Source organism: Neovison vison, chromosome 13 (genome assembly GCF_020171115.1).
Source record: "Neovison vison isolate M4711 chromosome 13, ASM_NN_V1, whole genome shotgun sequence".
Lineage (NCBI taxonomy): Eukaryota > Metazoa > Chordata > Mammalia > Carnivora > Mustelidae > Neogale > Neogale vison.
The window spans coordinates 11,105,105-11,126,404 of record NC_058103.1 but is presented as its reverse complement, the minus strand read 5'-3'; the positions used below and the strand labels follow the sequence as shown (position 1 = coordinate 11,126,404).

At 34.5% G+C, this 21,300-nt stretch overlaps 1 protein-coding gene across 8 annotated transcripts in view; it reads left to right on the top strand.

The window, feature by feature from the left end:
• UNC79 (unc-79 homolog, NALCN channel complex subunit) overlaps positions 1–21,300 on the top strand; it is a 240,734-nt gene that overhangs the window by 72,431 nt on the left and 147,003 nt on the right. For all 8 annotated transcript variants that reach the window (XM_044230469.1, XM_044230471.1, XM_044230474.1 and 5 more), the window contains exon 8: positions 19,536–19,600. In XM_044230469.1, the coding sequence (XP_044086404.1) occupies positions 19,536–19,600 (65 nt within the window). The remainder of the gene's footprint in view (positions 1–19,535; positions 19,601–21,300) is intronic.

Below are 21,300 nucleotides of genomic sequence, written 5' to 3'. Positions count from 1 at the left end.
ATAGACCCTCAACTCTATGGTCAACTAATCTTCGACAAAGCAGGAAAGAATGTGCAATGGAAAAAAGACAGCCTCTTCAATAAATGGTGTTGGGAAAATTGGACAGCCACGTGCAGAAAAATGAAATTGGACCATTTCCTTACACCACACACAAAAATAGATTCAAAATGGATTAAGGACCTCAATGTGAGAAAGGAATCCATCAAAATCCTTGAGGAGAACACAGGCAGGAACCTCTTCGACCTCAGCCGCAGCAACATCTTCCTAGGAACATCGCCAAAGGCAAGGGAAGCAAGGGCAAAAATGAACTTTTGGGATTTCATCAAAATCAAAAGCTTTTGCACAGCAAAGGAAACAGTTAACAAAACCAAAAGACAACTGACAGAATGGGAGAAGATATTTGCAAACGACATATCAGATAAAGGACTAGTGTTTACTATAGCTTTATAGTATAGTTTGAAGTCAGGGAGTGTGATGCCTTCTGTTTTGTTCTCCCATCCTAGGATTTCTTTGGATATCTGGGGTTTTTTATGGCTCCATATACATTTTAGGTGTGTTTTTTTTTCTATTTCTGTAGAAAATGCCATTGGAATCTTGATAGATTGCATTGAATCTATAGGTGGTTTTTGGTAGTATTGACATTTTAATAATATTAATTCTTCTGCTCTATGGACATGCAATACCTTTCTATTTATTTGTGTCTTTGATTTCTTTCAGTAATGTCCTACAGTTTTCAGAATAGAGATTTTTCACTCTCTGGTTAAATTTATTTCTAAGTATTTTATTGTGGGTTTTTTTTTTTAGATTATTTATTTATTTATTTGACAGATAGATCACAAGTAGGCAGAGAGGCAGGCAGAGAGAGGAAGGGAAGCAGGCTCCCTGTTGAGCAGAGAGCCCGACGCGGGGCTCGATCCCAGGACCCTGGGACCATGACCTGAGCCGAAAGCAGAGGCTTTAACCCACTGAGCCACCCAGGTGCCCCAGTATTTTATTGTTTTGATGTTATTGTAGATGGGATCAATTTTTAAATTTCTTTTTCAGAAAATTCATTGTTAATTTATAGAAATGCTACTGATTTTCATGTTAATTTTGTGTCTAGCAACTTTATTGAATTCATGATAAGACCTAAAAGATTTTTGGTTACATCTTTAGGATTTTCTATCTAAAATCATGTTATATGCAAATAGAGATAATTTTACTTCTTCTTTTCCAATTCTGATACCTTTTATTTCTTTTTCTTACCTGACTGCTCTAGCTAGAACTTCCAGTACTGTGTTGAATAGGAGTGCTGAGAATGGGCACTCCTCTCTTGTTCCTGAACTCAATGGAAAGGTTTTCAACTCTTGAATGTTGAGTATGTTGTTAACTGTAGGCTTGTCATATATGACCTTTAGTATGTTGAGATATGTTCCTTGTGTGCCTAGTTTGAGTTTTTTTCATGAATAGATGTTGAATTTTGTCAAGAACTTTTTCTGTGCCTATCAAAATGATCATACGATTCTTTTATTTCATTCTATTAATGTGATATATTACATTAAACGATTTGCATATGTTGAGTGATCCTTGTATCCCAGGGACAAATCTAATTTGATCATGGTGAATAATACTTCTGTATGCTGCTGAATTTGGTTTGTTAGTATTTTACTGAGAGTTTTTACATCTATATTAATTAGGGATATTGGTCTATCGTTTTCTTTTCTAATAGTGTATTTTTTTGGTTTTGGTATTACGATAATGATGGCCTAATAAAATGAGTTTGGGTGTGTTCCAACCTCTTTGGTTTTTTGGAAGTGTTTGAGAAGGATTGGTGTTCTCTTCTGTAAATGTTTGGTTAAAGTCATCAGTGAAGTTATTTGGTTCTGCACTTTTGCTGCTTGGGAGGTTTTTGATTACTGTTCAATCTCCTTACTAGTAATCAGTCTATACAGATTTTCTATTTCTTTCTGATTCAATCTTGGTAAGTTGTATGTTTCTAAAAATTATTCCATTTTTTCTATGTTGTCCAGTTAGTTGGCATATGGTTGTTCACAGTAGCCTCTTAGGATCTTTTGTATTTCTGTGCTATTAGTTGTAATGTCTCCTTTTTCACTTATACTTTTGTTGATTTGGGTCTTCTCTTTTTCTTTGGCTAGTCTAGCTAAGGATTTGCCAATTTTTTCTTTTCAAAGAACCAATTCTTAGTTTGGGTAATCTTTTTTTTTTTCGTTTTTCTGTTCTTTATTTCACCTATTCTGCTCTAATCTTAATTATTTTCTTTCTTCTGCAGACTTTGGACTCAGTTTGTTCTTTTTAGTTCCTTATGGTGTGGAGTTAGGTTGTTTATTTGGGATTTTCCTTGCATCTTAATGTGTTCATTTATTGGTATGAACTTCCCTCTCGGGACTACTTTTACCACATCCCACAGGTATGTTTCCATTTTTGTTTGTCTCAGGAAACTTTTTTATTTCCTCTTCAATTTCTTCTGTAATCCATTGGTTGTTCAAGAGAGTGTTGTTTAATTTCTATGTGTTCATGAATTTTCCATTATTCTTCCTTTTATTGATGTTTATTCTTTTTATTCTAGTTTCATGCCATTGTGGTTAGAGGAGATGTGTGGTATGATTTCAGTTTCCTTGAATTTGCTAAGACTTGTTTTGTGGCCTATATATATGTGTGCCCTACATATATGGTCTGTTTCAGAAAATATTCCATGTGTGCTTGAGAAGAACGTATATTATACTGTTCTTGGATAGAATGTTCCGTATATGTTTGGCATATTCATTTGGTCTGTAGTTTTCAAATCTATTTCTTTATTGATTCTATCTGGGTGATGTACCCATTGTGGAGAGTAGGTTTTCTTTATTTTTTGATTTTTTAGCAGTTCTACAATGGTATATCTGGTTGTGATATTATTTATGTTTGTCTTTTCCTGGTGCAGGGGGCGTTCATAGGACTTCATGGTTTGATGTCTCTTGTCAGTTTTGGGATATTGTCAGGCATTATCTCTATTTTATTAGTGATAATAGTACTTTATTAAGGCATATTTTATGTATATCAAGATACACCAGGATCAAGATATGGCTGGATCATTTTTGACAAACATATAATGTTCATTTAATCATTACCCAGATAAAGATAGTAGCATGTTTCCATCACCCCCAGAAAGTAATGGCATGACTCTTTCCCATCCAAGTATTAACCAGGCCTGACCCTGCTTAGCTTCCGAGATCAGATGGGCATGACTCTTTCCAATCAGTGCCCCCTTTTCTACCCTGATGTAGTCACTAATCCTGTTTATATATATTTCCTATATTTGTATAATTCAGATATTGATATAAGTAGAGATCAAAGTATGTTTGTGTCTGATCAAAGGTTTTGTGTTTGACTTCTTCACTCACATAATGTTACTCAGATTAATCTAAGTTGAAGATATTAGTAGTTCTTCTAATTGCTAAGTAAGTATTCTACTCCATGAATATACTGTACTTTTTTTTCAACTCTGATATTGATGTACACCTGGGTTTGTTTCCAGTTTATGGCCAATTTACATGAAACTGCCAAGAACATTTTATACAAACCTTGTGTGGGCATATGCATTCATTTCCTTTGGGTATATAACTAGAAGTGTAATTGCTGGGTCACAGAGTTTGTAAGAAAATTCTAAATAGTTCTGTAAAGTGTTTATGCCATTTAACATTTCATCCAATAATGTATGAGAGTTTCAGTTGCTATACAACGTTGCTAACACTTGCAACTGTCAGTGTTTTGAATTTTAGCTATTCTGGTGGGTGTTTATCTCATTGTGGTTTTAATCTGCATTTCCTGGATGACTGATGTTGAGTATTTTTTCAAATACTTGTTGGTCATTCAAATATTTTATGAAGTACTTGATAGATCTTTCTTATAGGCATTAATTGGATTATTTGCTTTTTTAAAATTTAAATTCAGTTAGCCACATATGTACATCATTAGATTTTGCTGTAGTATTCAGTGATTCATTAATTGCATATAACACCCAGTTCTCATCAGATCATAGCCCGCTTCATTCCTATTATCCAATCACCTTATCTCCCCTCCTTCATCCCTTCTGTAGCCCTTCTGCAGTTTACCTCTCAGAGTAAGAGTCTCTCATGGTTTGTCTCCCTCTCTGATTTCTTCCCATTCAGTTTTCCCTCCCTTCCCCTCTGTGCTATTTCTTATTTTCCACATGTGAGTGAAACCAGATGACAGTTGTCTTTTTCTGATTGACTTATTTCACTTAGCATAATGCCCTCCAGTTCCATCCATGTTGATACAAATTGTAGTATTCATTCTTTCTGACAGCTGAGTAATATTCCATTGCATATATGAACAACATCTTCTTTATCCTTTTAGCTATTGAAGGATATCTCAGCTCCTTTCACATGTTGGATATTGTGGACATTGCTGCTATGAAATTGGGGGTGCATGTGGCCCTTCTTTTCACTACATCTGTATCTTTGGGGTAAATACCCAGTAATGCAATTGCAGGGTCATAGGGTAGCTCAATTTTAAACTTCTTGATTGTTGTTTTACAGTTGCTTTTTATGTAGTCTGGTAGGAGTCATTTGTTAGATTTATATATTACAAATATTTTCTTTCAATATAGGATTGTTATTTTACTTTCCTAACAGTCTTTTGATGAGCATGAGTTTTTAATTTTAATAAACTAAAATTTATTATTCTTTCATTTATGGTTAGCGCCTTTTATGTCCTAAGAAATTTTTGCCTTCTCTAAGATCATGAAGATAGTCTTCCTTGTTTTCTTTTAGAAGCTTTATAGTTTAGCTCACACATTAAAGTGTTTAGTTAAATTTTTGTATGTGATAGGTATGGCTCATTTATTTGTTTGTTCCAGCACCCTTTGTTGAAAAGTTTATCCTCTGACTTGTATTGACCTCTTGGTCATACATATGTGAGCGTATTTGTGGACTGTATTTTGTTTCATTGATCTGAATACCAGTATACAAACTGTCTTAAATAATTTGGCTTTATAGTCTTAAAATCAGATAGTGCAAGTTCTGACCGTTTTTCTTTCCCTATTTTAGGTTTAATGCATTTCTATATAAACTTTAGTATCAGGCTTTATTTCTACAAAAATAATTCTGCTGGGATTTGATCTGGATCATGTAAAATCTATAATTCTATTTGGAAATGACTAACATCATCAAAATATTGTTTTCTAATCCATGAACATGATATATCTCTTCATTATATAGGTCTTTTAAAATTTCTCTCAACAGTGCTCTGTCATTTTGGGTATAGAATTTTTGTATTTCTTTTGCTAAATTAGTTCCTAGATATTCGATTATTTTGATGTTGTTGTAAATGGCATTATCTAAAAATTCAATTTCCAATTGTTTATTGAGCGTATGCAGATATTTAGTTGGCTTTTGCATATTTATTTTTTTTTCAATTTATTTATTTTCAGAAAAACATTCATTATTTTTTCACCACACCCAGTGCTCCATGCAAGCTGTGCCCTCTATAGTACCCACCACCTGGTACCCCAACCTCCCACCCCCCCACCACTTCAAACCTCTCAGATTGTTTTTCAGAGTCCATAGTCTCTCATGGTTCACCTCCCCTTCCAATTTACCCCAATTCCCTACTCCTCTCTAACGCCCCTTGTCCTCCATGCTATTTGTTATGCTCCACAAATAAGTGAAACCATATGATAATTGACTCTCTCTGCTTGACTTATTTCACTCAGCATAATCTCTTCCAGTCCCGTCCATGTTGCTACAAAAGTGGGGTATTCATCCTTTCTGATGGAGGCATAATACTCCATAGTGTATATGGACCACATCTTCCTTATCCATTCATCCGTTGAAAGGCATCTTGGTTCTTTCCATAGTTTGGCGACTGTGGCCATTGCTGCTATAAACATTGGGGTACAGATGGCCCTTCTTTTCACGACATCTGTGTCTTGGGGTAAATACCCAGGAGTGCAATTGCAGGGTCATAGGGAAGCTCTATTTTTAATTTCTTGAGGAATCTCCACACTGTTCTCCAAAGAGGCTGCACCAACTTGCATTCCCACCAACAGTGTAAGAGGGTTCCCCTTTCTCCACATCCTCTCCAACACATGTTGTTTCCTGTTTTGTTAATTTTGGCCATTCTAACTGGTGTAAGGTGATATCTCAATGTGGTTTTAATTTGAATCTCCCTGAGGGCTAATGATGATGAACATTTTTTCATGTGTCTGATAGCCATTTGTATGTCTTGATTGGAGAAGTGTCTGTTCATATCTTCTGCCCATTTTTTGATGTGTTTGTCTGTTTCGTGTGTGTTGAGTTTGAGGAGTTCATTATAGATCCTGGATATCAACCTTTTGTCTGTACTGTCATTTGCAAATATCTTCTCCCATTCCGTAGGTTGCCTCTTTGTTTTTTTGACTGTTTCCTTTGCTGTGCAGAAGCTTTTGATTTTGATGAAGTCCCAAAAGTTTATTTTCGCTTTTGTTTCCTTTGCCTTTGCATATTTATTTTTATTCCATGATTTTGCTAAATTCAGTTAGTTTTAATAGTTGATTGGTTCCTTGGATTTTCTATATGAACAATGGTGTCATCTGTAGATAAAGACAAATTTGCTACTTTCTTTCCAATTTTTATACCACTTATTGTTTGTTTACTTTTTTGTCTCATTGCCTAGTACTTTCAGAATAATGCTGAATAGAAGTGGTGTAAGATAGCTACCATTGTTTTGTTCCTAACTTGAGAGAATATTCACCTTTAAGTGGTTTTTAGCTTTAGGGTTTTGAAGCTATCCTTTACTGTCAGTTTGAGGAAGTTTTGGTTTCATTTCCAATTGACTAAAGGCTTTATCGCAAATAGATGTTAAACTTTTTCAAATACTTGGATCAACTAAATCAACAACAGATAAGAAAACGATTTATGTATTTCATTGTTTTCTGCCCGTATCTTTACTATTTTCTTCCTTTTCTTTTCTTGAGTTTAATTTTCACTCATTTTCCCCCTATGTTCTTGAATTGAAGGCTTAGATTGTTGACTTTCAACACTAAAACTTTTTCTAATTACCCATTTTTTTCCTTCAGATTTTTATTTAAATTCTAGTTAGTTAGCATATAGTGCAATATTGGTTTCAGGAGTAGAATTTAGTGATACATCACTTACATATAACACCCAGGGCTCATCATAAAAAGTGCCCTCCTTAATCCCCATTATCCATTTAGCCCATCCCCCACCCATTTCCCTCTATCAACCCTCAGTTTGTTCTCTATCATTAAGAGTCTCATGGTTTGTTTCCCTCTCTCTTTTTTTCCTTCCCATATGTTTATCTGTTTTGTTTCTTAAATTCCATATATGAGTAAAATCATATGGTATTTGTTTTTCTCTTTGACTTATGGCACTTACCATAATATACTCTAGCTCCATCCATGTCATTGCAAGTGGCAAGATTTCATTCCTTTTGATGGCTGAGTAATATTCCTGATTGGTGTTGGTGTTGGTGAAAGAAAGTGGTACAGTTTCATTCTTCTTCATGTTGCTGTCCAGTTTTCCCAACACCGTTTGTTGAAGAGACTGTCTTTTTTCCATTTGATATTCTTTCCTGCTTTGTCAAAGATTAGTTGACCATATAGCTGTGGGTCCATTTTTGAGTTTTCTATTCTGTTCCATTGATCTATGTTTCTGTTTTTGTGCCAGTACTATACTGTCTTGATGACTACAACTTTGTAATATAGCTTGAAGTCTGGACTCATGATACCTCCAACTTTGCTTTTCTTTTTCAGAATTGCTTGGCTCTTTGGGGTCTTTTCTGGCTCCATACAAATCTTAGGATTGTTTGTTCTAGTTCTGTGAAAATCGCTGGTGGTAATTATCCGTTTAAGGTTACCAGTTCCCTTCTAAGCTCTACATTAGCTGTATCACACAAATTTTGATTTGTTGTGTTTTCATTCTCATTCATTTAAAAGTATTAAAACAATTTTTAGTGCTAGATAATCTTTTACCTGTGTTATTTTTGAGAATGTTGTTTAATTTCCAAATATTTGGATTCCCGTAATTTTTTGTTTTGATTTCTACTGTAATTCATTGTGAATCAGTGAATTTTTTAATACTTCAAGGATATCATGCCATTGTTTCTGATAATGAAACAAATTATAAGACAGAAATTTTACATCATTCTTATGATTTTATTCCTAAATGTAACAGGATGTTTTTTCTTTGACTCTTTTAAAGATTTTCTCCTTATTTTTGGTATTTAGTAGTCGTAGTTTAGTTTCATTATGATCTGCTTATGTGTAGTGATGTTTATATTCATTCTGCTTGAGGTTTGTCAAGCTTCTTGAACTTTTGGTTTCATGTTCGTCATCAGTGTTGGAACAATGTTGGGTGTTATTTTTTCTAGGTATTTACTCTTCCCCTTTCTTTTTCTCCTCTTCTCTTGAGATTTAAAAAAAAATATTTGTTATTGTTTCAGAGGTCTCAGGTACTCCCCATGTTAAAAAAAAAAGAAGTTTATCTGTGTTTTAGTTGGGTTTATATTAACCTATCTTCATGTTTATGAATTCTCTGTTCTGCTGTTTGTGCCAATATATTTAAAAAAGTTTAATTATATATATGTATATGGTGTTTGTTTGGTTTTGTTTTCCTTATCCCTCTTTCTGAAATTCCAATGACACATATGGTAGACCTTTCTTCCATGTCTCCTATGAATAATTTTTGTATTCTCTTCCCTAATTTCATCTTTCTGTGCTTCATGCTGAACCTTTTTTTCCAACTTATCTTCCTGTTCACTAGTTCTTTAGCTTCCCAGTTGTATTCTTAGTTTTGTTAATTATATTTTTATGTTCTAGAATTTCCATTTGGTGATTTAAAGGAGAAATACCAGTTCCTTGATGATTATTTTCTAACTTGTCTTTTACTTTATAGAACATATTAAGCATAGTTATTTTAAAGTTTGTTTCTGATAATTCAATATTATGAATCTCTGGAAATTCTGATTTTATTATCACTTCTTTTGTTTACTTGTCTTACATTTTTATGTATTTTTAAATTTTGTTAAAGACAATAGATAGAAAAACTATAGAGCTCATCTGAGGTTTAGAATGTTATATTTCACCAGATAGGGTTTGCTTTTGCCTCTGGAAATTTTGAGGCTATGGACATTGACAATCCAGGTCACCTTAATGCAGCTCAAAAAAAAGACGTATCATACATTCTTGAGATGATTTGAAGCTGGTCTTCAGTCCCTTTGAGGGTTGGTCTAACTCTGTTTCCCTTTATAGTATGGCATTTTGGGATGTCTGCCTATAATATCTAGGGATATTTTTAGGTCTCCCATTCCTTGATTGTCCCCAAATTTCAATTTTTGTTCCCCTACTTCAAAGAGTTTGTTGAAATCTGCTCATCATGTGGAATTGGCAGATAAAGAAATAGGCAAAGGAGGAAACATGGCCTTAAATGCCATTTTCACCTTTTGATGATGCTTTCTTTTCTTTTGAAGCATGGCCCAATAGTTCTCCCATAATGTTCTCTGGTGTTTTGTGTTGTTTTGTTTTTGGTTGGTTTGTTTTGCTTTTAATCTTGTCCAGTTTTCTAATTGTTCTCAATAGGACAATCAGCTTATATTAATTTGTCATTTGTGAGGAAATGGAACCTAAACTCTTTTTCTGTAATATTGTCAAGAGTGGAATGTAAGTTATATTTATATATTTAGTTCAGCATATATAAGAATATCTATTTCTTCACACATGGAGGGAAACTGCTTCACTGTGAAAAAATGTGTAAATATTGTTTCATTGTTTTCTGGCATTTAGAATTATAGAAGACAGATCTTAAACCAGTGTGATTTGTCTGTTATAGAAATCATTTTGGTTGCTCTTAGTTCTTAGGGATTTACTTATTAAAAAAACTTTTCTTAAATATATACATTTTAAAGGATTTATTTCTTTATTTGAGCGAAAGAGAGCGAGAGAGAGAATGAGTGGAATGGGTAGAGGGAGTGGGAGAGAGAATCAAGAAGACTCCATATTGAGGAAGGAGCCCAACTCGGCCTGATCTCATGACACTGAGATTACAACTTGAGCTGAAGCCAGGCATTGGAGGCTCAACCTGACTATGCCACCCAGGTGTCCCTTTCTTAAATATTTTTTATATGAGCATCTTTTTATTGACTTTTGCCTATAACGTTAAGAGTGCTTTCAATCTGGAAATTCAGCCCCTTTTTCAATCTTTTAAAGGAAACTTCCCATTAATGAAATTTTAAATTATTGCTTTCTTCAATTCTTTCTTGTTTTGGTATCTTTCTCAGGAATACCCATAATTTATAGGTCAGATTTTCATTTTCTATGTTGTGAATCTATTCTAACCACTATTTTCTGTATTTTTATCTTCTTTATTTTTGGCTTCTCAGTTTGGTTTACTGTATAACTTACATGAATTTTCCCCCAAATCAGCTGTATTTATTGCTTTGAATCTGGGTTTCTAATTTTGCTCTTTTATTTTTAGTTTAATTATACTTATCATATCTCTTGTCCAAATTCATTTTTATCTCATTCTGTTAGCTTCCCATCTCACCATGAATTTCTTTGACTTTCTACTCCTGTTTTTATAGAGGCCATGTGTTCTCACATCAAGTTGCAGATGCTATAATACCTTCCTAAAACCTTTTGATTCATAGACTGGATAGTTTTTCTCGGGTGTCAGCTTGATAGTCTTTCCTTTGAAGTATCTATTTGGCTACTCCTTCATTTTTTTCTTTTAAAATCAATTTTTCTGGTCCCATTAGTGGCCAAGTGGTCTGGACTATGCCCCATGGTGGCACTGTCCTAGCTGGACCACTGGCCACCCCTGCAGTATTAACTAGATTGTTGTGTGGCCTGATTGCTATTTTCATTCCACATGTGTGCAAAGACTTGAGCGAGGCTGCATGGATTCCATCCTGAATCCAGCATGACCTCATCAAGTTACTTAAGCTCTCTGTGCTGGATCTGTGACCTTTCAGGATATAGCCATGGACTTTTAACTCTGGAAGAGTAGCAGCAGCTTGATTCTGCTTAGAGAACTATCTTCAGGGATATGATGCTAGAAAAAAGTAGGAACTTCACCTCAGTAGGATGCCCTGTTTTCATATCAGATATGATCTTCAAATTGGAGCCAGGAGAATAGCTATGGAGGGTGGCAGAAGGAACACCTCCTCCAGGTTGTCTAGGAGATGACTGGGGAACTGGTAATCAAATAGAAATACACCAAGAATATAAAGAGGGACTTTTGAATCAAATAAATTGCATCTATGATAAAATACCTACATATAGCAGAAAGGCTATATGGATATGAAGATTTTGCAAACATATTTCATTTTATCTCATTTGTAAACATCATTTGTCCCATCAAGACAAAAACTCCGTGAACATGTCTTAGGTGGAAGAAGTTTAAAAGATAACTTAGATTTACTTAATTTAGAAGAAAGAGCCTTTATGAACATGATGGAGATGAAAAATCATTCAGTTATAATTAATTTCAAATGAAGCATGACAAAATTCATACAGGTAGGAAAACCTATGAATGTGGGAACATGTTTAGTTAGAAGTCATATTTGATTGACACTAGGACATTCATCGTTGATCCTGGAGAGAAACCCTTGGATGTAATGAGTGTGGGAAAGTCTTTACTGATCAATCATCCTTTACTAGAAAAGTGAGATCTCATACAGGTGAAAGATACATGAACGCCAATTCCACCAGTAGTAGAATTACACCATTTAGTAGAAAAATGTATCTCATTAAACACCAGAGAATTCAAATTAGAGAGAAACTATGAAGGTGGAAATGCCTTCAGTAGTAGTTTTTATCTTAATCAGTGTATACCGGTAATAAACCCTATAAATGTAATAAATGTGGGAAGCTATACAGTCTGTGGTAGGTTGTTATAGCAGCCCTGAGAGACTAAAACATCATTATTGCATATAAACTTCAAATCATCAAAATTACTTTGGCAAGAAGAATTCTGAATTTTTTTTCTCTTCTGAACGTGTGCCAGTTAGGATTCCTTTGTGTTGAAAATGACAATACATTTATTTTTTTTAAAGGGTTGTATCATTTATTTATTTATTTGTTTATTTTTTTAAAGGTTTTATTTATTTATTTGACAGAGAGAGAGAGAGAGAGAGAGATCACAAGTAGACAGAGAGGCAGGCAGGAGGAGAAGGAGAAGCAGGCTCCCTGCTGAACAGGGGGACCTGAGACCATGACCTGAGCCGAAGGCAAAGGCTTAACCCACTGAGCCACCCAGGTGCCCCCAAAATGACAAAACATTTAAAATTTAGTTAACAAAAGGAAGTTTATCAGTACATATCATGGGAAAGTCCAGTATAGCTACTTCAAAGGAGAAATAGAGATAATTTGACATCTTGCGAAAAGACTCAATATTGAGTCTTCTGATTCATGAACATGGCATATCTAACCATTTATTTAGGCCTTTTTAAATTTTTCTCAGCAGTGTTTTCTAGTTTTCAGTGTATAGGTCTTATTCCTGAATACCTTATGGATTTGGATGCTATTGTAAATAGTATTTAAATATTCTACTTGTTTATTGCATAATAAATAATTACATAAAAATGTAATTGATTTTTGTATTTTTCTTTATATCCAGTGACCTTGCTAAACTCTCTTGGTTTTTTAGCTTATTTGTAAGTTTCTTAAGATTTTCTGGGTACATGATTATCCTCTCTTGCAGATAAATATAATCAAAATTTTTTCTTCTTCCTTCCTAATTTGTCTTTCTGATTTGCCTGCTTGCTTCCTTTCACCCCTCCCTCCCTCTCTCCCTTCTTTACTTCTTTCCCAGCTATCCTCCTTCCTTTCTCTCTTTCTTTTTCTCTTTGTTCTGTCTCATATTTCCAGTTCAGTATTGAATAAAAGTGCTGCAAGTGAATAGCTTTGCTTTCTCCCCCAGTTCCTAGGAGGCTTGTATTCAGACTTTTGGCATTAAATCTGATGTTTGTTGTAGGCTTTCCACAGATGCTTTGTATCAAAGTGAGGAAGTTCTTCTTTATTCTTAGTTTACTGAGAGTTTTTATCATCAGTGAATGTCAATTTTAGTTAAATACATTTTCTTCTAGTGAGATGATCACATGACTTCTTTATTCTGTTTATACGGTAAATTACATTGATAGCTTTGTGTTGTGACTCCAACCTTATATTAATTGGGGTAAGGTCCATATTGTCAGCTATATTATGTTGCCACACTCAATTTGCCAGTTTTTTAAGTTTTCTTGCCCCTACATTTATGAGAGGCATTGATCTAGTTTTCTTTTATTATAATTGTCATCTGTTTTGTTTACAGAGTAATGCTGACCTCATAAAATGGGTTGGGAAGAGTTTCCTCCTGTTCTATTTTCTTAAAGCATTTTGGTAGGATTTGTATTATTTATTCCTTAAACAGTTAATAGAATTCACTGGTGATACCATCTGGACTTGAGGTTTTCTCTGTAGGAAGGTTTCACATTAGCGATTCAATTTAATGTTATGGGGCATTTAAGTTTTCTACTTTTTATTCAATCATGTTTGTAATTTTGTTATCTGTTTTTTGAGGAATAAACAATTTATATGTTTTGTCCAACTGACCAAATTTATCGACATATCTGTAGGATCTGTGGTGCTGACCAAGCTTTCACTCATGATACTGATAATTTGGTTTTTTCCTCTATTTTTTTTTTCATCAGGCTAGCTAGGTGGCTTATAAATTTTATTGAACTTTCCAAAGAATCAATGCCTGGTTTTATGATTTTCTCTATTTGTTTCTTATTCCCAATTTCATTGATTTTGCCTCTATCTTTATTATTCCTTCTGTTAACATTGAGTTTAACTTGTTCTTTTTCTTAATAAGATAGAGCATAAATTTTTTATTTTAGACATCTTATATGATCTAATCCAAGACTTTAAAGCCATAAATTTATCTTTAAGCATTGTTTTAGTTTCATTCAACAAATTTGATATGCTGTGATTTCATTGAATTTCAATGCAGTGTATTTTCTAATATTTCTTTCGATTTTTCTTTTGATTTATAGGTTGTTTAGAAGTGTGTTTTTTTAAGTGCACAAATATTTTGTGATTCTTCAGATATCTTTTTGTCCATTTTTAGTTTAATTTCATTGTGGTCAGGAAATTTACTTTATGATTTCATTCCATCTAAATTTTTCAGCCTTATTTTATGGACCAGAATATTGTCTCAAGATTGAGAGAGGATTGTTGATATTTACAGCATTAATTACAGACTTATTTCTCTTTCAGTTCTGTCAGTTTGTTTCATTTAATTTGGAACTCTATCATTAGATGCACACATATTTATGATTATTATGTCATTTTGATGAATTGACTCATCATGAAATATTCTTCTTTATTACTAGTAATATTATTTGTTCTAGAGTCTACTTCTTTCATATTTATATAGACACTCCTGCTTTCTTGTAAGTAGCATTATATAAGTGTGGTGTATTTTTTTCCCCTGTTTACTCTTTTAAAAATATTTATTTATTTGAGTAATCTCTACACTCAATGTAGAGCTCAAGTTCCCAATCCTGAGATCAGGAGTTGCATGCCCTTCTGACTGAGTCAGCCAGTTCCACCTCTGTTCACTTTTAACTTATCTATCTTTATATTTCCAAGTGTGTTTCTCACAGGCAGAATATAATTGGGTAATGTTTTTTTTTGAAAAAAATTAAATCCTTTTTGACAATCTCTACCTTTTATCATTTACATGCCATGTAATTATTGTTTAAGTCATTTACATTTAATGTAATTACATATGGTTGGGCTGAAGTCTGTCATCTTACACTTGTTTTCTATTTGTCCCATCTATTCTTTGCTCCCTTTTTAAAAAAAATATTGTCTTCTTTTTGGTTCTTTTTGGTTAATTGTTTTTAGTATTTCATTTTATCTCTGCATTGAATTATCAGCTATACCATTTTTAAGAAGAATTGCTCTAGGGTTTACAGTATGTATTTTTAACTTCACAGTCTACCTTCAAATAATATTATACTAGTTTATATGTAATATAAGAAGCCTGGGCACTTTCATTTCCTCCCTCCCATCATTTTTGTTCTTGTTATCAAATATTTACTTCCATATATATTTTTAGTTTCACAATACATGGCTGTTATTGTTTTAAAGAGTAAATCATTTTTTAACATTACACAAATATGGGTAGAAAGTCCTTTGTTCACCATATTTGCCATGTGCAGAACACTATGACTAGTGTAGGTCCTAGCTTCCATCTGGTATCACTTTCCTTCAGGCTTTCTTTAACGTTTCTTGTTGTGGAGCTCAGCTGGCAATGAATTCTCTTATCTTGTGTTTGTCTTCAATTAGTCTTTATTTTATATTCAGTTTTGAAGGATATTTTCACTGGCTATAGAATTCTAGGTTGACAGTTTTTTTCTTTCAGCCTAATAAAGATGTCGTTCCATTGTCTTCTGGGTTGCATTGTTTCTGACGAGAAATCAGCGATCATTCTTATCTTTGTTCCCCTGTAAGTAATGTGTCTGTTTTTTGTTTTTTTCCTGGTTGCTATTAAGATTTTCTCATTATCATGGTTTTTCATGAGTTTGATTATAATGAGTTTTGGTATGATTTTCTTTGCTTTTATTTTGCCCAAGATTCATTGAGCTTCTTGGATCTGTGGGCTTATAATTTTTATCAAATTTAAAAGATTTTTCATTGCTTTTTCAAATATCTCCCTCCTCCCCCCTTTTACTCCTTTGGACTTTTAGCCAGATGTGCTTTATGCTGCCTAATATTTTCCCACAGCTCACTGAAGCTCTGTTTATTTTTCTTCCAGTTCTTCAGTTTCAGTAGTTTCTGCTGCTATGTCTTCTAATTCACTGATCTTTCCCTGTGCATTGCCTAATCTACCATTAAGCCCATTCAGTGGATTTTCCATGTTCTATATTACATTTTTAATTTTAGAAAATCTATTTGGTTCTTTTATGTATTTTTCATCTCTATTCTCATTGTGTTCATATTTTCCTTTGACTGTGTTTATAATAGCTGTTTTTATGTTCTTGTTTGCTAACTACCTCATCTTCTATAATTTCTGGGTCTATTGATCAGTTTTTTCCCCCCTGATTATGGGTAACATTTTCTTTCTTTTTCAAATATTGAATAATTTTTATTGGATGTTGGACTTTATGAGTATTATGTTGTTTAGTATCTGGATTTTGTTTTCTTCCATTATAGTGTTTTGAGGTTTGCTTTGGCTCTCAAGTTACTGGTGGATCAGCTTGACCTTTTTAGGGCTTGTCCTTATGCTTTGTTAGGGGGAGACTGGAACAACTTTTTCCCTAATGTTAGTTTAACCATACTGCTAAGGTATAACCTCCTAGAGTCTCTATTGAATGTTCCAGGTTTTCACTCAGTTCCCTTCACTCTGGTTGGCTGGAACTTGAATATCTCTCGGATGAAATGTAGGAATTATTCTGCTTACAGATTCTGCATAGTTGTCCTCTAAGTAGTCTTACACATGTTCTGCTTATTATAAAGCTGAAGACCTAAAAAGATTCTTATTCAGATTTCTGGAGCTCTTTCTTAGCATAACTCCCTCTTCTTTGCTGTACTATGTAGCAAATATAAGTCACCTTGCTTCTTTATATTCCAGGTTTTGTCCCCTCAATTCAATGAAACCACCCAACTGTGCTTATCTTTCTCCTTCCATACCCAAGGTCCAGAAATTGCTTCTAGGAAGAAAACGGGAGTGATTGTAGGACTGACTTTATTGTTTCTCTTCCCTCAAGGATCATTGTTCTGCACTACCTATTGTCCAATTTCTGAAAACAGTTGTTTTGTATATATTTTTGCATTTTATAATTGTTTATGATGGGAGGGCCAGACTAATACCAGTTACTCTGTTGTAGTTAGAAGCAGATTTCTTATCTGCCATGTTTTTAGATTATATATTTTTTATTTTTATTTTCAAAGGAAGGGAGATCTATCATGACTGAATTTATCATACAGTAAGATATGTAGATTGATCCTATATCAGAATCAATTGTAGTGGTTTTACCAATTAAAAAAATACCTGTCCTCTACCTTTAAGGCTCTTGATTCAGCAGATTTAACATGAGTTTCAGGCATCATATATTTGAAATCTTGACAAGTGATTTTTGATGCCCAAGAAAAACTAATAATCCCTATTCTGGTAAGTTTAAAGCTTAGTGTGGCTTTGGTAAACTAAGTGAGGTATCCTACAATCTATTCTTAACTCAGTGACACTCTGTAAAAATGAAATAAAATATTAGAGGAGTAGGACCTCCTGGATATCCCCACCATCTACTTGTAAAGCATTAATTTCTGGCAAGGCAGGAGTCTTTAGAGCCCTGATCAAGTGCTGTGGCTGTTATACATTCTTATTTCCTTGTGCCTTTGCCATAGCAGTTGTTACATATCTTGACTATTACTTCTATCTATAAGTGTCAAGGCTTCTTAATATTTTTTTTCTAGCTTTTTTTTTTAAAAAAAAAGATTTTATTTATTTGACAGAGACCACAAGTAGGCAGAGAGGCAGGCAGAGAGAGAGAAGAGGGAAGCAGGCTCGATGCGGGGCTCGAACCCAGGACCCTGGGATCATGACCTGAGCTGAAAGCAGAGGCTTTAATCCACTGAGCCACCCAGGTGCCCCAAGGCTTCTTAATATATATAAAGTGATCTGCAAATATTCTCATAATATAAGGATTCAGTAATGGCTAGCAGATTTTATCTTGTGTGCCAACTCTGTTTTACTAGCGGTAACTCTGTGGACCTCTGTGTTGAGAAGGATTTTAAGGCCACTTCTGGACTCAGCAGGAAGGGATGCTCTTACAGATTAGTGACATCTGTCATGAGTGTGGGACTGGAGGAAGAGACACATGTCCTATGTATTTGCAACTCATATACTGGTTAAAAGCAGTCTTTTTTGCAAGGTTTCTCTAATTGCAGAAGAAAACTTGTTGCTGCTATCTATATTCATCTTGACTTTTCCACATGTAGGAAACATTTTATAGTTACAGAATGTTTGTATTCAGATTATTTCTTCATTTATCCATTCTTTCCTGATTTATTTATTCTTTTGTTCTCCCTAAAATTATAATCAATATGATACTGTGCTTTTTAGAGTAGTGGTTTTCGTTCTGTATTTCTTGTATTATTTTAAATAAATTGACCCATTGTGTATTTTTTCAAGTCAATGGCTCTGTTGACCTTATTTTCCTAAATTTCAAATCAGACACATATCTTGTCTAACCATAGGCTAGAAGATTTGAAGTCGGAACACCCCTGGACAGAAAACTTTGTATGGTCTGGAATAATAATACATAGTTTTGAATTATAATTGGACATATAACTAAGTAAAAATATCCTCTCATCTGCCAATTCTAGTATATTAAGCCAATCATACTCCTATAAGATTAGAATTTGACAATTTAGAAAAATATCCTACTTTCAAACATGTAATTTTATCGCATTTTTATTTTTATTGATTTTTAAAAAAAAGATTTATTTATTTATTTATTTGACAGAGAGATAGAGAGCATAAGTAGGCAGAGTGGCTGGCAGAGGGAGAAGGAGAAGCAAGCTCACCATTGAGCAGGGAGCCCAATGTGGGGCTTTATCCCAGGACCCTGGGATCATGACCTGAGCCAAAGGCAGCCACTTAACTGACTGAGGCACCCAGGCACCCCTTTATTGCATTTTTAAATGATGGAGTATTGTTAGCTAAGTGCTTTGAACTACAAATAATCTAGATGAAGATAATTACTTGTTGTGACTTTCATTCTGAACTATCCCAGATCACTTGGTCTTATCTTCATTCTGTGTGATACTGTGTTAAGGAGTGGGTATTAGCAAATTAGCAGAGGTTAGTCTGTGGGTCATAGTCTGTGATATGAAAGAGAGAGAGAGATTTCATTTGGGCAAGAAATTCATTTTCCATTCTCTACGTTTGGTGAGAATGGGGTAGAACATGGGATAGTGGAGGTTGCCTTACCATTCATTTCAGTTATTATGAGTTTGAAATACTTCCTGGTGCCAGAAATCTAGGATGCTCAGCTTAATATGTACTACAATAGAAAGATCAGTGTTAAAAACCAAGAGATAGAGGTTTAGTCTCAAGTTGTCATTTATTAACTCTGTGACCCCAGTGGGCTACTTAAGCTTTGTAACTTCTACTTACTAATATAGGAAATGAGATTTATAATCTGCTATACCTATTCCACAGGGCTGCTGGCAGAATGAAGTGAAACCATAGATATGTGTAAACCTTGGAGAACTTACTGATAGTAGTATATCATTGGGAAGTAATATAATGGCACTTATACTACCTTATACCTTATACTAGCTTGTCTCTTCTATGGAAAAATAAATGGAGTTATGATATCTTTGTTCAATTTTTAAATTTGCCTTAGATTTAAAATGATTATCTTAGGAAGCCTTCTGACGATGGTTCTGCTTAGGAAGAAGAAACCTAGTGTAATATCTGCTATGCTTTTACTAGGGCTCTAAAACTTCAATGAGGAGTGTTCATCAGCTATGCTTTGCTTTACAGCTTGGAATCCCATCCACTGCCAGCACATTGAATGCCACAACGCAATTAACAAGCCAGCTGTGAAGGTACTGTTTTATCAGATAAATATGGTGCCATATTGTATTGTCAGTGGTCAGATTATCAGGAGCTGAATGAAATGGAGTAGACTGCATCCTTCTCCATAAAGCAGAGAGGCCTGCGCTCTGTGGTAAACTCAAGCACTTCTGTGTTCAATCTGACCGTGCTTTGGTGGATTGGTTGAAGACAGAGCAATGAATAGTGGTGACTGAAGGGTTTGGCTATGAGTTCTTGGTCAAGTGGTGTGTAGCAATGAGTAATTATTAGAATAATCCTGGTGGAACTCTTACATAGTCCTACTTGGCTTCTCTCTTTTTTAATAAACTCAAGGAAATATACTTTGCCCCTGTTTCACTCATTTCAGATTATGAGAGCTTGGTATATAACTGCAAATTCAAGAGTCATATGACCAAAATGAATAAAATTGTTAAATTTTGGCTCAGATCATAGATATGACTTAGAGGTAGTTGGGGAGCAAACACATGGAAAAAGTATGTTAGAGGTAAGGGAACAGGGGTTTATTTTTTTATTTTTTATTTTTTAATTTTTATTTTTTAGATTTTTAAATTTTTATTTATTTGGCAGAGAGAGATCACAAGTAGGCAGAGAGGCAGGCAGAGAGCCCGATGCGGGGCTTGATCTCAGAACCCTGGGATCATGACCTGAGCCAAAGACGGAAGATTTAACTCACTGAGCCACCCAGGTGTCCCAAGGGAACGGGAATTTAGAGAGGCAAGACTCTTTCCTAAGCCAGCACCAGGTACCTTGACTCTAAACCTTATTCTTGTTCTACCACCACAAATTTCCCTGTCTTGTTATAACCCTGAATCCTTGAAGTCGAATGTTAAGAAAAACAATCACACCTTTTAATAAAATTACTTATGGTATATATGTTGGTTTCAGTACTTGGCTGGAGAGACCTGTGTCTGGATTTGCAAGGATTAATTTTTTATAATAAGAAGAGTAGGAGTAACATCAAGTCATTAGAGTTCACAGATACCTATTAGAACCTAGTGTCCTGAGAGTTTGCCTCCCTTCTTCTAGAAACAGGAAGATTGTGAAGATTACCAAATAATAGAAACATGATAGTATCATTTTATAGAAACAGAGTGGAAGAGGTAACATGAGATATAAGAAATATAAATATAAATGGAACCAAAAAGAAGTACAAATGGACCAAAATGTGTTTCATATATCAGAAAAGTCAGAGGAGTGCCAATAATAACATAGTCATCCAGATGTATTTTACTAGCAGAGGACCTTCTTGTATTATTATGTTTCATCTCTGCTTTTGATAAAGTCAAGTTGAATGAACTTAGGTTGAGAAAGAGCAGACGAGGGAAATCCAGCAGTGGAGGCTCAGTCTCTCCCATTCTGCTGTGAGCACACCTCCTCTGAACTTCCACAGACGTTTGGGACTCCAAGGTACTTTTCTTCTGTGCAAGGACATTCTGAGACAAGCACGTGTTGCCCTCATATGTTATCCCTGGGTTTTAGCTTAATTCTTCCAGTGGTGAGAATCATGCAGCTCTCTTGCTTTAGTTTCTTTACCTGTCCTTTCCTCTTCCGGCTTATGTTACAATGCCCTCTTTTGGTTCACTCAGACACCAACAGAAAGGAGGTGCTTGTCTGGTCTTTCCACTTATTTTTTTCTCTGATCTTATGTCAGACTACATTCTCCGGAGTCCTTTAACTTCATAATTACTAA